The sequence below is a fragment of the Squalius cephalus genome (assembly GCF_949319135.1).
Source record: "Squalius cephalus genome assembly, chromosome: 12".
Lineage (NCBI taxonomy): Eukaryota > Metazoa > Chordata > Actinopteri > Cypriniformes > Leuciscidae > Squalius > Squalius cephalus.
The window spans coordinates 28208323-28224949 of record NC_137133.1 but is presented as its reverse complement, the minus strand read 5'-3'; the positions used below and the strand labels follow the sequence as shown (position 1 = coordinate 28224949).

The following is a 16627-nucleotide window of genomic DNA, read 5'->3' as shown; positions in this document are numbered from 1 at the left end:
GGTAAGCAAACAGTAATTTCTCATATTCAACGAGTAGGATGCAGGAGAAATGGGCAGGAATAAAGATCTGAGAGACTTTGACAAGGACAAAATTGTAATGGCAAGGCGACTGGGTCAGAGTATCTCTGAAATGGTAAGGCTTGTGGGTTGCTCCTGGTCAGCAGTGGTGAGAATTTACCAACAGTGGCCTGAGGAGGGACAAACCACAAACCGGTGACAGGGTGCTGGGCACCCAAGGCTCATTGATGCACAAGGACAATGAAGGCTATCCCGTCTGGTCTGAGCCAACAGAAGGTCTGTTGCACAAGTCACACAAAATTCTGTCCTGTCCACCATCGAGAGCAACTACAATGGGCACGCAAGCGTCAGAACTGGAACTTGGCAGAGTGGAAGAAGGTCGCCTGGTCCGATGAGATAAGATTTACTTTTACATCATGTGGACGGCCGTGTATGTGTGCGCCATTTACCTGGGGAAGTGATGGCAGCAGGATGCACTGTGGGACAATCACAAGCCGGTGGAGGGAGTGTGATGCTCTGGGAAATGTTCTGTTGGGAAACCCTGGGTCTGCCCATTCATCTGAGTTTAAATTTGACCTACCTAAACATTGTTGCAGATCAGGTACACCCCTTAAAGGTGCTGTAGGACGTCTGGGAAAATGCTAACTTTAGCCTGATAGCAGTAAAAGCGTACGTCCCACCCTCCCTGCAAATTGCTGTCCAAAGCCACGCATCCTCAAAGCATGAACACGCACAGCCCAGAAGACCGGAGACAACGTTACTGCAATACACCATGTGTCATTCACCGGTGAGAAAACTTTACAGTACATTGAGTAACAGTACTACAATACCAAACGTAAACAAATTCTTAAAAACAGAATTAGATGCAGCAAGTTTTCGGTTTGTTTAGCTAGCAAAACTTGTCAGTGTGCAATAATATTTCTTGCATGACAGGGTTTCCACGATGAGAGTCTGCTTGGCTCCGATGAAGATATATAGATCGTAGATCTTTTGCCAGTGCCACTTGTTGTCGGTTCAGAAGGAAAGTTAGGTTGTTGCTGCTTTCCTGCCATTCTCGATCTGTCTGCTATGTGAACGTGCTGATGACTTATTTCTGCGTGAACAGCCTGCGCAGTGGTATGCAAACACACGTTGACTGACGGGGAACACATGCTATAGGACCGTTCGGAACGAACGCAACAACTGAACGAACATTTTATGGTCCTACGCCTTCCACAGACGACATATATTTATAAAAATACATTTAGACCGCTTAACAGAGTGATTGCTATCAGGATATGAGAAGACTTTCAACCAGCATAACAAAAAAAAATTCTTCACAGAATCACTGCAATTTTAATGACAATGGTGTTGCCCGGTGGAAGTGACCTCTTTCAGTAGGATAAAGCACCCTGCCACACTGCATACATTGTTCAGGAATAGTTTGAGGAATATGATGAAGAGTTCAAGAAGAGTTGCCTGGCCTCCAAATTCCCCAGATCTCAATCCAATTGAGAATCTGTGGGATATGCTGTGCAAGTTTGATTCTTGGCGGCTCCAACTCATGCAGGACTAGAATGATCTGCTGCTAACATCTTGGAATCAGTTACCACAGGACAACTCCAGGGGTCTTGTAGAGTCCATGGTGAGTCAGTGCTGTTTTGGCAGCACACATAGGACCAACAGCATATTGGGCAGGTGGTCATAATGCTTTATATCATCGGTGTATACTTTATGGTGTTTACGTCAGTATAGATCAGGGGTGCAAAACTAAGCTCCTGAAGGGCCACAGCTCTGCAAAGTTTAGCTCCAACCTTGCTCCAACAAATATACCTGTGGGTTTGCACCCCTGATATAGATCAATAAGATTTTTTAATGATTTAAAAAAAAAAAAAAAAAAAGAGTCTGCATTTATTTGATCAAAATACAGATTTTTTTTTCAAATATTATTTCAATTAAAAAGAACCATTTTCTATTTTTATATATATTTAATTTATTTATTCTTATGATGGCAAAGACGAATTTTTCAAAGTCTTCAGTGTCACATGATCCTTCAGAAATCCTTCTAATATGCTGATTTGGTGCTCAAGCAACATTTTTTTTTATTATCAATGTTGAAAACAGTTGAGCAGCTTAATATTTTTGTAGAAACTGTGATACATTTTTTTCTTTGATGAATAGAATGTACATATTTAAAATATTTTGTATATTCTATTCTGGGCCATATTTTGATTTCACATGCTTGTTTATAGCATGACAGAAGGCACAAAAATCTTTTATAATCCATGCACAGGTGTGAACGGCAGCATTCCAATAGTATGGCAGCCAAGAGATCAGACTGAAGGGCTCAACCAAAACACAGCACACACACACGTCTTATGCCGTCCTTTAGTGAAAATTTAATCCATCAGAACAAAGCTGTTACAGTAAATTCAATACACATCTCCAGTTCAGCATGAATTAAAGGAAGCATGCTGTTTCCTACAGTAAAGGACATCGGTACAGTCTGCGTAAGTGGTTTCCTCTCCATCGCCCTCCCACATGCTGTGCAGGTATGAGCGATATGACCGAGGCAGTCAAAGGACGAGGCTGAAGGTCAAGACAGAGCAAAGAGGCAGCACAAATTGACCGTAATTAACAGACTCATGGAGACTCAGGCATTAGCGCAGTCCTCCACCAGATTCACTGAGGCATATCCACTCACAAACCAGAGCCAAGAACCCAAGATTAATGCAAACAGCCACTCTCGTTATAGGGGAGCACGTCTGTTAACACTGCTAATTGTTATTAATAGCTGAGAAAGCTGAGGAATGTGTTGAGATTGAAATCGAAGGCCTCATGAGAACATTTTTATCATTTTACTTCTCATGCCAGATTCTTTTTTTCCGTGAACCTCTCATTTATCAGGACACACATGTCATTAGAAGGTCCAGACGGAATCTGTGGGGTGTTTTCTTTTCAGAGCTGATTTTGGAGAAAAATTCTGTGGAATTCTATGGAATACATTTAAACAATCTCATAAATGGAGCAGAGAGTACTTAGAAATCACCAAAATCTGTGGAGCTGCATGGGCTGTTGCTATAAAAGTAATAGAATCATATACATTACTCACAGGCTTATTTCTGTGGACATTATTATTTGTTTTTATGACTGAATCTAGGTTCTCTGACCTGTCTGCTATTATAATATGCACATCCTCATTAGTTAAAAGTCCTTAGTTTTTTGCTTTCGGTCAATGAATCACCTCATGAACTCACATGCATTTAATAAATTCAGATGGCTGACTCTTTCTCAACCCACTGGAATTACCCTTGACTGGATCAACCTCATTCACCCTTGAATAATTGAGCCAAAAATTGTCTGCAAACAATGTATATAATTCTACTGCAATAAATGAGCTATATATATATATTCATATATTGCATTTTGAAAACTGTATATATGTGTATATCAAACTATCTAGCCAAAGGACATTTACACAAAGGGCAGATTGTTTGTCAGAGAGAGTTGTTTAGGTTCTGTCAGATTTTCAGATATAAAGAAGGAAGTTCGATTGTATTGTGCCAAATGGGTTAGATTGTAGATACCTAAGGTTTGGCATATTTTTTAGCTGATGGGAGGAAATAAATGTTCTGTGCAAACAATAGAGAGGCCAACACTGCGCTTTCTACCTGATGGTGTTGTTATCGCCTTTCTACATCCCCACTGGTGTGTTTTGAAATGGATTTTAGGTTTAGACTATAAGAGAGCTGGGGAATCATTGTAGAGGACAACATCCTCTGATGTCTGCTCAGAACTCTCAGCATCATTTTTTAGTTTACCCAGTGGACCAATTTATGCATCATATACAGGCATCGGTGTTGTTATCTAACTAAAAAGGATCAGAGTTTGCTCTCTTTTGCAAGGATCAGCTTTTATTTTCTTGCCGCTCATCTGCCTTTAAGAACTCCAAGCTATGATTCACAGATGGCCATATAAGGTTTAGGAGTAGAAGTTGAAGGTTTTTAACAGTCAGCACTGTTAGTTGATATGACAAGATAGCCAATAATAAAGCAAGAAAAAAATAAAATAAAAAATAACATTTTATAGTACACTTAAAACAAATAAAAAGTTTCACTTAAAACTAAAAAGTGTTTCAATGCCAGCTGACAGCAGAATCTTAAAAAAAGAAAGAAATCTGTGTATAGTTTTGGAGAAAAGTATACTGCATAACTTTTTAGTCACAATATTACCAGTTAATTTCTTCTACTTTTGCTGCCACCAACGAAAAAAAAAGTTGTTTTGTTCCTGAATGAATCAACTAATTTTGAATGAATCGGTTAAATGAATGATAAGATGACTCACTTCAATAACTAAAGACTGAGGCTGCATCCGAAATCGCACACTCTCTTGCAAGGTTTTTTTTTTTTTCAAGTAATTGCTTCGCAACCACTAAAAAATCAAGTAATTGCTTCGCAACCACTAAAAAAGTAAGTTCTGTATAGTATGCATTTTTGTAGTATGAATGCAATCTGGATGAACTACATCCACCAATTTGCTTCAGTACAGTGACAATATAAAAGCCTAATATTTCTCTTACACACTATAAATGAGTTTTATAGATAACAAATATATAGTTGGTCCTAATCTTAGAATAGAAAAACAAAAAAGCTTGCTTGCTGAAGCTAAGGTGCCACAAAGAAATGTAGCTTGGAAAGATTATAAAAAAAAAACAGAATTATGAAATTAATTGCTTTTGTTATCTAGAACAATAGATAATAAGATTTATTGGATCCTTTATTTGGCTTTTTAAGGATTATTTGGTACCTAAGAGGATGTATTAGTAAGTCAAGAACAAAATCTTTGTGAACAGCTGCCAAATTAAAAAAAAAAAAACTTCTTCTCTTGGGTAACTATTAAATTTAATGATCTGTTGCCAGAACACTGGCTAGATGTGTCAGCAGTCGCAGACTGTACAAAGTTTTGAAAAATGCGAACATAAGCCAGACTACACAGAAATGTGTGCGTTTGTTTGTGCGGCCAGGAAGAAAGGTGAAAAAGCCATCCAATCCTAGAAAGACAAGGCAAGTAAAATCCATGCTCAGCTGGGCTCATGGGTAATCCGTGCTGACAGGTTGGGCATCTAAGAAACCCGGCAAGCTGACAGGTTGCCCATCCAGCACTGTGTGGGGGACAACCACTTGTCAAAGCACATAATGTGCAAAGCTCTTCGCTTGAGGGCAAGGATATTTTCTGAGAGTGAAACACATGGAACTCTTAAGAGCAAAGATAAGGTGTTATTTCATGAGAATGATTATTATTTATCAACCCTAAAATACTCTTTTATTGAGTTATGCATCTCAGATTTTCATGTCCCATGAGTCCCTTTGAGGCCAGAGCCAAAATTCATCCCTTATCTTGTGCCGCAGCATACTAACCAGGGTCAGATATGGGTGTCGAAATGGTGGCAGAAAGCTCTGCGAGTGCCAGGACCTGCAGACATCTGATGACGTTCATTTCACGGCTATAAGTGGCAAAGTGTTAGATCGTTGGCAAATGGAGCTGCATCCTTTACAAACTGTAATTACGGAGCATGTGGCAGTGATTTGGACGGATAGCAGGTGGAGCAGGAGGACAGCCTGTCACCGATCTGTCAGCCAGTCACTGCCACACAGGGCTTGGCGCCAGAAAACGCATATAATAGTCGACCCATGAGCGGGAGGCAACGTTCCCTGAAGAGAAGACATCTGAGAGATGAGGGCACGCGTCAGTCTGAGGTGGATGTTTTTCAGAGTCACTCCAGGGTGAGGATTCCAATGCTTTGTGGGTAATTGAGTGAAATAACCACATATGGAACATGAACCGCATGACTGATGAAATTAATACTATTGTGGAGTGAAAAAAAACAATGCCTCTTAGTGGTATTAAAGCATACGAGGGTTGCATGCATGCATGCATAAGAAAGGACCTATAACAGTTTTAAAATAGTCTGTTTTATTTCATATACAAATTTCTTAAATGATATTTGGATGGGTGAACACGTCCACAGTAAGGATATAGAAAATGTTTGGTCATCATATGTGTAACTACATAAGGCATACAAAAGCAGGCTACATGACAGCAGCAGAGTATAGTTCTGCTAGGGACCGGTATTATTATCCCCTACATAGCAATGAAAATGATGTAGTATCTCTACTGCTATTTTCAGTACTCTGTATTAAATATGGTGCTCAACCAAAGCATCAAGTAGTCTTGAGGGGTTTATGCTCATATGCATCATGTGGTTACTCCGGACAGTTAGCCTGACTGATCCAACAACATTGTCAGTTTAAAATCTGTAGAATCTATAGAAAGAAGAAGTCAGAAACACTAATGACTCTAAAGAATAGATAGATAGATAGATAGATAGATAGATAGATAGATAGATAGACAGACAGACAGACAGACAGACAGACAGACAGATAGACAGATAGATAGATAGATAGATAGATAGATAGATAGATAGATAGATAGATAGATAGATAGATAGATAGATAGATAATGAGAAAGTGAAATTTGTAGATCATGAGCTGTGGTTTTAATTTCTTCCCTAGAATGAAAATCTATGATAGTTTGATACACTGTAATATATTGGAAGACTTGTACTGGGTATATAAATATGACTTGTTTTTCCACCACAACCAATAACTGTATCTATTGTGCAAACTCATAACATCTTTGTGCAAAATTGTGGAAAAGTGGCTTTTGTTTTCTATAATAAAGCCTCTATATTAGCATTTTGTAAATATAAAGTCCAAAAACATCTCAACCAACTGACACCAGCACGTAAAAGCATTACACAAAGTTCTCTATGTACATGAGTAATGCAACAGATACATATTTCATATTAAAAACGCTTATGTTAGGAGTGCACAAATACACACAAAATATATCACAAAAGCTTCTCACACATGTAATCAAACTCAGTGGCCTAGTGTGTGTGACTGGTAAAAATGAAACATTCACGGATCAAGTTAGCCATTGTTTTCTTTCATTTGTTTGAATCCGACATTAATTTAGAGCTACATATAGTGAGTGTAAAGGTTGGCAGGTTTTGCTTCTCAAAGTGGTAAAGGACATGTTGTGCTATGCCTGAGACAATCTTTGCAAACGTTACTGTGAGCTTGTGAAAAGCGCGTCACACCAGGTCCATGAGACATCTTGGGCGTTAAGTCAGATCTGTAAACAACACAGGGTTCTTCTGATGGGGTCAAGTCATCTCTGTAGGTTCAGACACCGCAGTGTGTTGAACTTGTGTCTAGCGGTCTAGCTCTTCTTTCATTCAAATGTAGTTTAGAGCTTTCTGAAAACTGGACTTGACTTGACTTCAGTGTTGAGAACTCTGTTATGAGGTCACCAAGGAGTATACCATACTGGAAGACAAAACAAAAAGGCATTACTGACAGGGTAGAATTTGATAAAACAGATTAGACTTTCTAATCTAATACTGTAGATAGACAGACAGACAGACAGACAGACAGACAGACAGACAGACAGACAGATAGATAGATAGATAGATAGATAGATAGATAGATAGATAGATAGATAGATAGATAGATAGATAGATAGATAGATAGATAGATAGATAGATAGATAGATAGATTGATTGATTGATTAACTCCATTTCAAACATCACTTCCAGCTTTCATCCTATGAATTTGCTGAGAAACTGGGACTTCTCCCTTTATGCACACTACTTTTCGATTCTGTGAAATGAGCTTGTGCCCATGGGTTCTATCATTCTGTCAGGGAACGGCTTTAATTAGTTCATTTCTTCCTAGCTAACAACAAACACAAAAACACAATTTGTCCCCAAATTATCCAGCTGAAACCGCAGCATTCATCCTTAGCTAGTGGAAATATAAGGCGAGAGGCTTCAAAGCAGTTGACGCTATGAAAAATGACAGCTTCACCAGCTTGAGGATCACTCCGGGCAGGTCATGATATGGATTGTATTTATTTAGAATGCACTGCCATATGTTGATGTATGTTGAATTTCTGTGCTGACTTCACACTAGGGGCCATTGATGTCATGCCAGAATGCTGTCCACAGGCATTAATACATAATAAGGGGTTGCCCTGATAAAAACTGCATAAGCAGTTCTTGGCTCGCTGTGTCTTATTATCTTCAATGTGTGGGGGTGGGAAAAGTATGGCATGGGTTCCTTTTTTATTCCTAATCTTTTTCTTTTTTTTTTAAGGAAAGTAGATATATTTATGCCCTTTGAAATTATATCACTGCTGCTTATGCAGAATATGTTTAACCTAATCAGAAAAAGTTTTTTTGAAGGTTGAGTGTCATGATTATATTCAGTGCACACAGCTCAAGGCTGGTCTCAAACATAAAGATGTTTTAAATGGAGAGCTGCTGTATTATTAAAGACTGTGTCTTATTTGCGTCCTGAGAACATCTTTTTAGTGTTAGTGTTGAAAGTGGAAGATCAATGAAAAATGTATTTCAGCTATGAGCAGATATGATCCTGATGGAGCCTGAGGCGAACAATGTTCCTCATGCCTTTGCAATCTTTGTGGAGCTTTAACATATGAGAACTGGTGTGACGTTTGCCCAAATCTCTCTCTTTCACTTCTATCAAAGTGGAACGCTCTTTTCTTGAGTCATTAGGTTTGAATGGCGTTTAGAAAAAAAATACTATTGTAATTGGTTGGGTGATGGCCTGGTGCGCTGATAATGGATTTGCAATTGATTTGTAAGATTGATTCGTAAGAGGGAGCACAACATTGCGAATATTACGAAGGATTAGTGTACAAATTATGTTTTAAGTTCAAGCCACAGGGGTTAAACTAGGCAGGGCAGAGTTCAAGTTCACTATATTTATATAGCACATTTACAACAAGGCTGACCAAAGTGCTTTACAGAACAACCAGATAAATAATAAGAAAATAATACCTGCATAACAACACATAAAACACAAATAAATGCAGCAAAGCTAAGAGCAACCTTAAAACCGCAGTAGCGAAACAGTCTCAGACTCAAATATAAAATAGTAAAACAGAAGTGGCAAAGCAGTATCAGACTCAAATATAGAAGTGAAAGACAGGAGTAGCAAAACAGTATCAGACTGTATTCATCAAATCAGACATTATATACAAATTTATAAGATTAGTTTTGTTTCTTTTAAGTGCAGACTGATTGTTCCAAGTTAAGATCAGGTTAAGCATAATGTTGATTACCACAGAAATAATTAAAACTAATCCACATTAAAGTAAAAAATGTGATGCTCATATTTTCAAGCACTATAAAATTCTTCCGTAAAAACCTGTGTATAATTTGAGAGTAACATTGTGTAAATCATCATTTTGGAGAGACTAATGTTCTAGACAGATAAACTTTTAGTTATATTTGCCACCAAGATAATTTCTGTTTACAGACAAGGTTGGTAAGTGATTCTATCACATTAGTGTCACGCTAACATATATTATTTAAGTATTGTGGTTATACTATACTTGTGGCTAAAACATTGTGTGTCTTTATTGTTAGCCCCATTTTACTTCCATTCCTTCCAACTTCCAAGAATCAGAAATTATTTTCTGTGGTAATTATGCTGTTGATTTAGTTTAAAGGTATAGCGGAGGATTTTCTTTTTCCGGGTGGATCATCATTGGTCCTCCTAAGTGTCAATCATTCTGGTGATATGTTTACGTAAGACTGTCGTACGTGCTCGTGCACACGTGCTCGTGCACACGATTCACACGATGGCTGCGCTCAAAACACAGGTTGGGCTTCCCACTGATGCCTCAGTCGCGAAGTTTCTACTTGACAGGTAAAGTTTGGCATGCTATTTGGAGAAATCCATTTAAAATCACTGCTAGTAAAAGTTAATGTAAGCTATGATTAGCTTGTGCATGCTCTCTCGTGCACACGTTTAATAGGCGTTCCCTCTCGGGAGCAGGTAGAGTGTTGCGCATGTGCATTTTTTCTAAAAGTGGAGAGGGCGGTTCTTTTCTAAAATTCGGGAAAATCCTCTGCAATACCTTTAACTTGTATTGAACATTGGGTTACACTTTATTTTAACAGCATGTACTTACTACAGGGTTAGGATTTGGAAAGGGGTTTGGTTTAGGGTTAGTTGGATGTAATTATGCAAAATGTATTGTTGCTGTGCAGTAAGTGCATGTAACATATGTAACAAGGACACTGTAAAATAAAGACATCCCTTTAAAAAAGTAGCAATAAAAAGCCAGCAGTTAGAGGAAGGGTCAAGATTCACAAGATGGCATGACTGTTGTGAAGAGAAGCAACAATTCACTACCATCACTTCTAAAAGTGTGAGTGCATACCAATACATCCTGGAGAAAAAATGGGGTAAAACTGCTGTATTTGGCCTAGAATTTCAATTCTAGAAGCAAATAGCGTTAAATGCAGAATGTGGCTGATACACAACAACTGCCTTTGATCTTACAAAAGGTCATAAGGCCTGTTCACCCAAAGGGTGAATCTTTATAGAATATTTGCGTTTTTATGTGTATTTTTAACATTTAATGTGACGTGATATAGTCTGGATGAAAAAAGAATCAGGAATTCTACCCAAAGGCATGTTGCTGGCATCCTTGTCATTTCAAATGCTTGTTTTATGTAAGTATATCTCTGCTATGCTATAGGCTTGAGATAGCTTATACTATAGCAATTGCACACAATAAAAGCAAATTTAGCTGTAAAGTTTAAAAGTCAGTGAAGATGTTGCACAGAATTAGCAGACGATAAAGTTTGGTTGAGATAACTTCTGGATATCTACTCACCAATAGAGATAGTAGAAGAACGAGAGGACGAAGAAGGACATCTTGCACCAGGCTTCTTTTTGGCAGAATTTGAGCGTGTCTCCATTCATGACAGATGCTGGATCGTAGAGAAGCTCCTTAGTGTCTGTGGGGCTGTGGAAGTACCTGCCGAAAATGGGAAAAAACACAAGGCGGGTAGTGCGTCTTGAAACATTATGTGCACCTTTGCTTTGTTTTTATTATTTTTAATTTATTTTTCATCTAATGCAAAGTTTGGCTTGTCGAAACCTCTTAATTCTATGTATTTCTGTCAATCTAGGCAGTTCTTGGAGATGGATGACTTAAATATAGTCTTTAATTGTAAGACGAGGAAAAAAACGACTCCCCTAGTGTAATAATTCTATTAGGAAAATCAAAAACAAGGAGTGGAGGCTTTAAGTGCATTAGGAAGAAAGACGTGGAAGAATTGGAGCAAAACGAAGGGAAGAAGAGACTGACAGTGCACTGGAAAGCAGCATTATTGGATCTGTGAAAAAGGTAGATTGATTTTATTGAAAATTATTGATAGTGAACTCAACCAGCTAATCAAATGTAACTTCATAACAATAATCAAAATTCACCATTACTATTGTACTGACTAAGTTTGATGTTTCACCATTCATCATTCTGTAAAGTAATAATAATAAAAAAACAATGATTTCTCATATTCTGAGAATGGTGGCAGTAATTGACAACAGCTCTGAACATTCAGTAACAAACCCTGAAGAAAGATTTTAGAGCTCCAGAGACTGAAACTCATTTTATCCAAGTTATGAATTCCTCAGTTTTTTCACTGTGTGATGAAACATTCAGTCTGCTATTATTCATCCAAAAACTGAAAAAACTAATGCGCAGTGACAAGATTAGGAACACACTGAACATTTAGTGGCAAGGAGCTTTAATGTAGGATAATTAAGTATGGAATTGATCTGAAATACGGATAATTCCAATACTGATGCTGTATCAAGAGGATCAATCCTCACATAAAAATATAGACTTTTTTAAATGTATTTTTTATAATAATGATTTAGCATGAAAATTCTAGTAGTCTTAGAATTCTTAGAAAAGTCTTAGGATAAGAACCCCTCCATATGTAGCTCATCACTCATTCAGTCATATAGAGCTGTTACTAATGGATTTTTAATTTTAAATGTCTATAATTAGCATTTTTACTTAAATATTCACACACACACACAAAAAAAACATTTAATAGAGGTATATTAATATCAGAAGTATTGCTGTCTCAAGGACAGGTGGGATTTCTCAGGACACCTATTTCAGTGATATCGGACAGGTAGCAGGCCCATAATAGTCCTCATAGTTTGTTTAAGCGGAGTAAAGGCTGGTTCAGTTGCTCACCTCCATGTGTTGTAGAAGAGCAGAGGGATATTCAGGCCTACGGTAAGCCACTCCTGAGCACACAGGAACATGATACAGAAGAGTCCATGGATAGAGTACTCTGGAAGCACCAACTAGAGAGAACACAGATAAGTAACTCAGTTCTTTTCTTGGGTAAAACAGGGTGGAAGACCTGCTCTGATTTAGGTCTGATTCATGCAGGTAGACCTGGATTTGAAGTCTTTGATTAATTCTTAATGGAATAGTTCACCCAAAAATGAAAAATCTGTCATTATACACTCACCCTCATGTCATTCCAAACTATATTACTTTTTTTTTAAAGAGTGACTAGGATATTAGGCCATGATTAAATGATGACAAAACTGTAATTTTGGATGAAATATCCATTTAAGAAAGGAAATGACTGTTTTATATTCACATACTGTTGCTCTGAAGAGATTGCAGAGATCAGTGAACAATTGGATTTCTCTTATATAAGAAAAAGGGATACAATTGTAATGTTCTCATGGAAACTCTAAGGCAGAGTACTTGATGAAATCAATACAAATCTAAGGTGATCACTGGAGTTAACATTGTGAGTTTGAGGACATGGTTTCTAGGTTACGCTAGTTCACCTTCAACTGAGGAAGAACAGGACAATTTTTGGCGACACTGCTGTGCCAGTTTGCTGTAAATGGACAAGAAAGGGGACTCTTAGGGCACTCTTCAGGTTGCTACCAAGCATAATACCCAAACTACTTCAGCTGTGTTGCCCAATCACAGTGGGTTTTCCATGAATTTCCATATATATATATATATATATATTAGGACTATATATAGAACTTAAGGCTTAAAGGACTTAGCCATTAACAGTTTATACCTGACATAGACTGAGGGCTGGCTTCAGTGAATCATTTATCACTTGAGACACAACATCCTAAGGCACAAACCTTTCCTTTTAGAGTCCACAGCAGGCTAAAGAAAATTAGGTTCAGGCCAACATTTATGTAAGAGGGCTCATTAAAGTTTGACCTGTCCTAGCTATTTAACCTTATTGGTGCAAAAAAGCCCAAAATATTCCCTCATTAAAATACCCTGGATATAAAAAGAAAAGGATAAATGCTTTAGAGAAAATGTCTTGTCCTGTGTAATTCCCTTCTGCATGCCACATTCTCATCTTCACAACAAGAGAAATAAAAAAGTCGTCACCTTTATTTATATAGCTCTTTATACAAAACCGATCGTTTTAAAGCAGCTTTACAGGGATAAACAGTGATGCAAACAGAATTCAATTATTCTGAAAAGCAGATCTAAAAAGACAATAGTAAATAGTCATTATTCATTTGGTAAATCTGTTCAGTGTTGATTCCGTTAAACTTCCGCTTAACTGTGTAAAGTTAATAAATTCTGGAATGTTCAATTCATCTATAAAGCAGCTCTGGAGAAAACAATGATGTCATTATCCAGGTCAGTGTAGTTCTCATCCAATAATGTTAGTGCAGTCCGATCAATAATATTGCTGAATATTAAGTGTCCCCAACTAAGCAAGCCAAAAGGTGACAATGGCAAGGAACCCAAACTCCATCAGGTGACATAAATGGAGAAAAGTTCTCTGGCCAGATGAACTAACATGGTGTGGTTTAATTCCAGGCTGCATCACAAGTCAGATTGTCAACTGATATCATTCAGAATATTTCATCCAGTTCCTTCTACTTGAAGATCGGGATATATACGTCAGCATTTGTTGGGGGGGTAGCTGAAGCTGACCATAGGGTCCGTGCCGAAGACTTGTCCTCATGTCTTCGCTGAAGGCCATTAAACAAAGACTTCAACATATTTTGCATAAATTCAAGTTATTATTCAAACCGTTCCCTTAGTATATCTCTTCACTTCAAGCTGAGGCTCATGGATAATTTCTTATCTGGATTTTAGCTGAATTGTGAACTGCCGTTGGCAAAGCAAAGTTTCTATTCTAAAACTCCACTCTCCTCACTAGAATAAATGATCTTCCTGCCATCGCTCCACATGGGAGACTCAGGAGAGTTTCATGTTAGGACGTTGCTAATGCAGTACTCATCAGTATTCCGATTAGTCTAATCAGTTTCAATCTTGAACAAAAATGTACACTCAAATTATTTATAATCAACATTCTCTCACCTTGTCCACCATCTTGGGTTTATTGTTTTTCCACTGAGCTTGTTGCAATCCATTTTGGGACTGCATTCCGCATGAGTTATATTTGTGAAGTTGCCTTCCAATTTGGCTTTACCTATCTTATAAAGCAGCATAAGTAAGTTGCTTACCTTTTGAAACAGCTTTTTTGTGCCAATGATGCCTTCAAATTATAGACTTTGGAACAGGGCAGAGGGCAGTGAGAAATTCTGGATAATCAAGTATGGACTGGCAGCTGGCCCAGGAAGTGCCCATCTGGAAGATCAGTCTTAATCTGTTAGACTTCAGGCACAACTTTAGACTAACTTTAGGCACAATATTTTGTCCTTCATTTCAGTGGCACACATAAACAACAACAAAAATGTGCAATTTTGCAGTGATTTTATCATTATGTGTGATATTTATGTGACATTAACTAGCAGGCCAGCTGTGACACTAAATAATAGCATGTCTTAAATAAAACTGCAGAAATAAAGCCATATTCTGCCATCAATTGTAATACAAGGTAAATAAATTCCTGTCTGGAGAAATTCTTGTTTAAAGGTGCAGTATGTAATATTGACAGCTAATGGTTGAAATGGGTACTACAGGCCAAATTCAAAATATTGGAGAGAGATTCCCCGCACCCTCCTCCACAGTCTCGACGCTCCCGCGGTTTGCCAGATTTAGAACACACAAGAGGAACAAGAGGAGCAAGAGGAGCGTAATTAAAAATGGAAGCTGACGCATGTTTTACACTGTAAGTTGATGAGTTGATTTATCCGCATTTATTATATCTCTGGACATACTGTACTAATGGATGCTAAGGCTTTTTAGGTCGGGTAGAATCTGCAATCTCTGACCCAGTTCTTTTGCTTGCATTCATGGCTGCAATATGCTGTATTTTCCATGAACTGGCAACCTGGGGTGTCGAAATACTATTGGGTAAATTCGCTGTGTGCATGCGGGATCACACAGACCAAAGCAAAAACAGACTTTCCGACATGGAACGCACATTTCGAGGTAGAATAACTGGCTGCAGCGTTGTTTTTCGGAGAAACAAGGATGTAAACAGCATGTTTTCAAAATATCTGCAAACATATTATGGTATTTTTATACTTTAGTACAGTCAACAGCAAAAAAAACCTGCAGCACCCTTTACAGGATTTCCTGTTAAAATAAAGGCAAAATAAGATAATTTGGTAACATTTTACAATAAGGTCTCATTTGATAACATTAGTAAAAGCTTTCACTATCTTACACAAAAATAAAGTACATAATTGTACCTTTAGGGGTACAATGCTTGTCACTGGGGCTGTTATGGAAGCTTGTTTCCGCCACAAAATAAAAAAATAAAAAGATAATTGCGACTTTTTATCTCACAATTGCGAGTTTACATCTCGCAATTCTGACTTTATTTCTCAGAATTGCGAGATATAAAGTCAGAATTCTGAGATATAAAGTCAGAATTGCGTGAAATAAAGTCAGAATTCTGAGATATAAAGTCAGAATTGCGAGATATAAAGTCGCAATTGCGTGTTATAAAGTCAGAATTCTGACTTTTTTTCTCGCAATTGCGACTTTATATCACGCAATTCTGACTTTATATCACAGAATTCTGACTTTATATCTCAGAATTCTGACTTTATATCACGCAATTGCGAGATATAAAGTCAGAATTGCATGATATAAAGTCGCAATTGCGTGTTATAAAGTCAGAATTGTGAGATATAAACTATTCTAAGGTAAAAAAAAAAAAAAAAGTCCGTCTTTTTTTTTTCCCTTAGAATTGGACTTTATATCTCACAATTCTGAGAAAAGATGTCAGAATTGCGAGATATAAACTCGCAATTGCGTGATATAAAGTCAGAATTCTGAGATATAAAGTCAGAATTCTGAGATATAAAGTCAGAATTGCGTGATATAAAGTCGCAATTGCGAGAAAAAAAGTCAGAATTCTGACTTTATAACACGCAATTGCGACTTTATATCTCGCAATTCTGACTTTATATCTCAGAATTCTGACTTTATTTCACGCAATTCTGACTTTATATCTCAGAATTCTGACTTTATATCTCGCAATTCTGAGAAATAAAGTCAGAATTGCGAGATGTAAACTCGCAATTGTGAGATAAAAAGTCGCAATTATCTTTTTATTTTTTTATTTTGTGGCGGAAACAAGCTTCCATAGGCTGTACCCTCAAGGGTACAATATTGTACCTTAACCTTTAAAAGAAACGGTACATATATGTACCTTTTAATGCTTTTTGACCCTCAAAAAGGTATATATGTACCTTGAGGTCCAATAATAAGCCCTATGGGGTACGTTAGTGTAGATTGTACCTTG

General features: G+C 37.5%; 1 protein-coding gene across 2 annotated transcripts in view; it reads right to left on the bottom strand.

The window, feature by feature from the left end:
• Positions 1–5949: 5949 nt before the first annotated feature.
• The window catches only part of cnih3 (cornichon family AMPA receptor auxiliary protein 3), a 33226-nt gene continuing 22548 nt past the window's right edge, over positions 5950–16627 (bottom strand). The window contains exons 4-6 of one of the 2 annotated variants that reach the window (XM_079887390.1): positions 12151–12263; positions 10774–10917; positions 5950–7388 (exon numbers count right to left, since the gene is read on the bottom strand). In XM_079887390.1, coding sequence (XP_079743516.1) covers positions 7361–7388; positions 10774–10917; positions 12151–12263 — 285 coding nt within the window. In that variant the 3' untranslated portion in view covers positions 5950–7360. Of the gene's footprint in view, positions 7389–10773; positions 10922–12150; positions 12264–16627 lie in introns of both variants that reach the window. The other variant, XM_079887389.1, reaches the window with a different exon arrangement.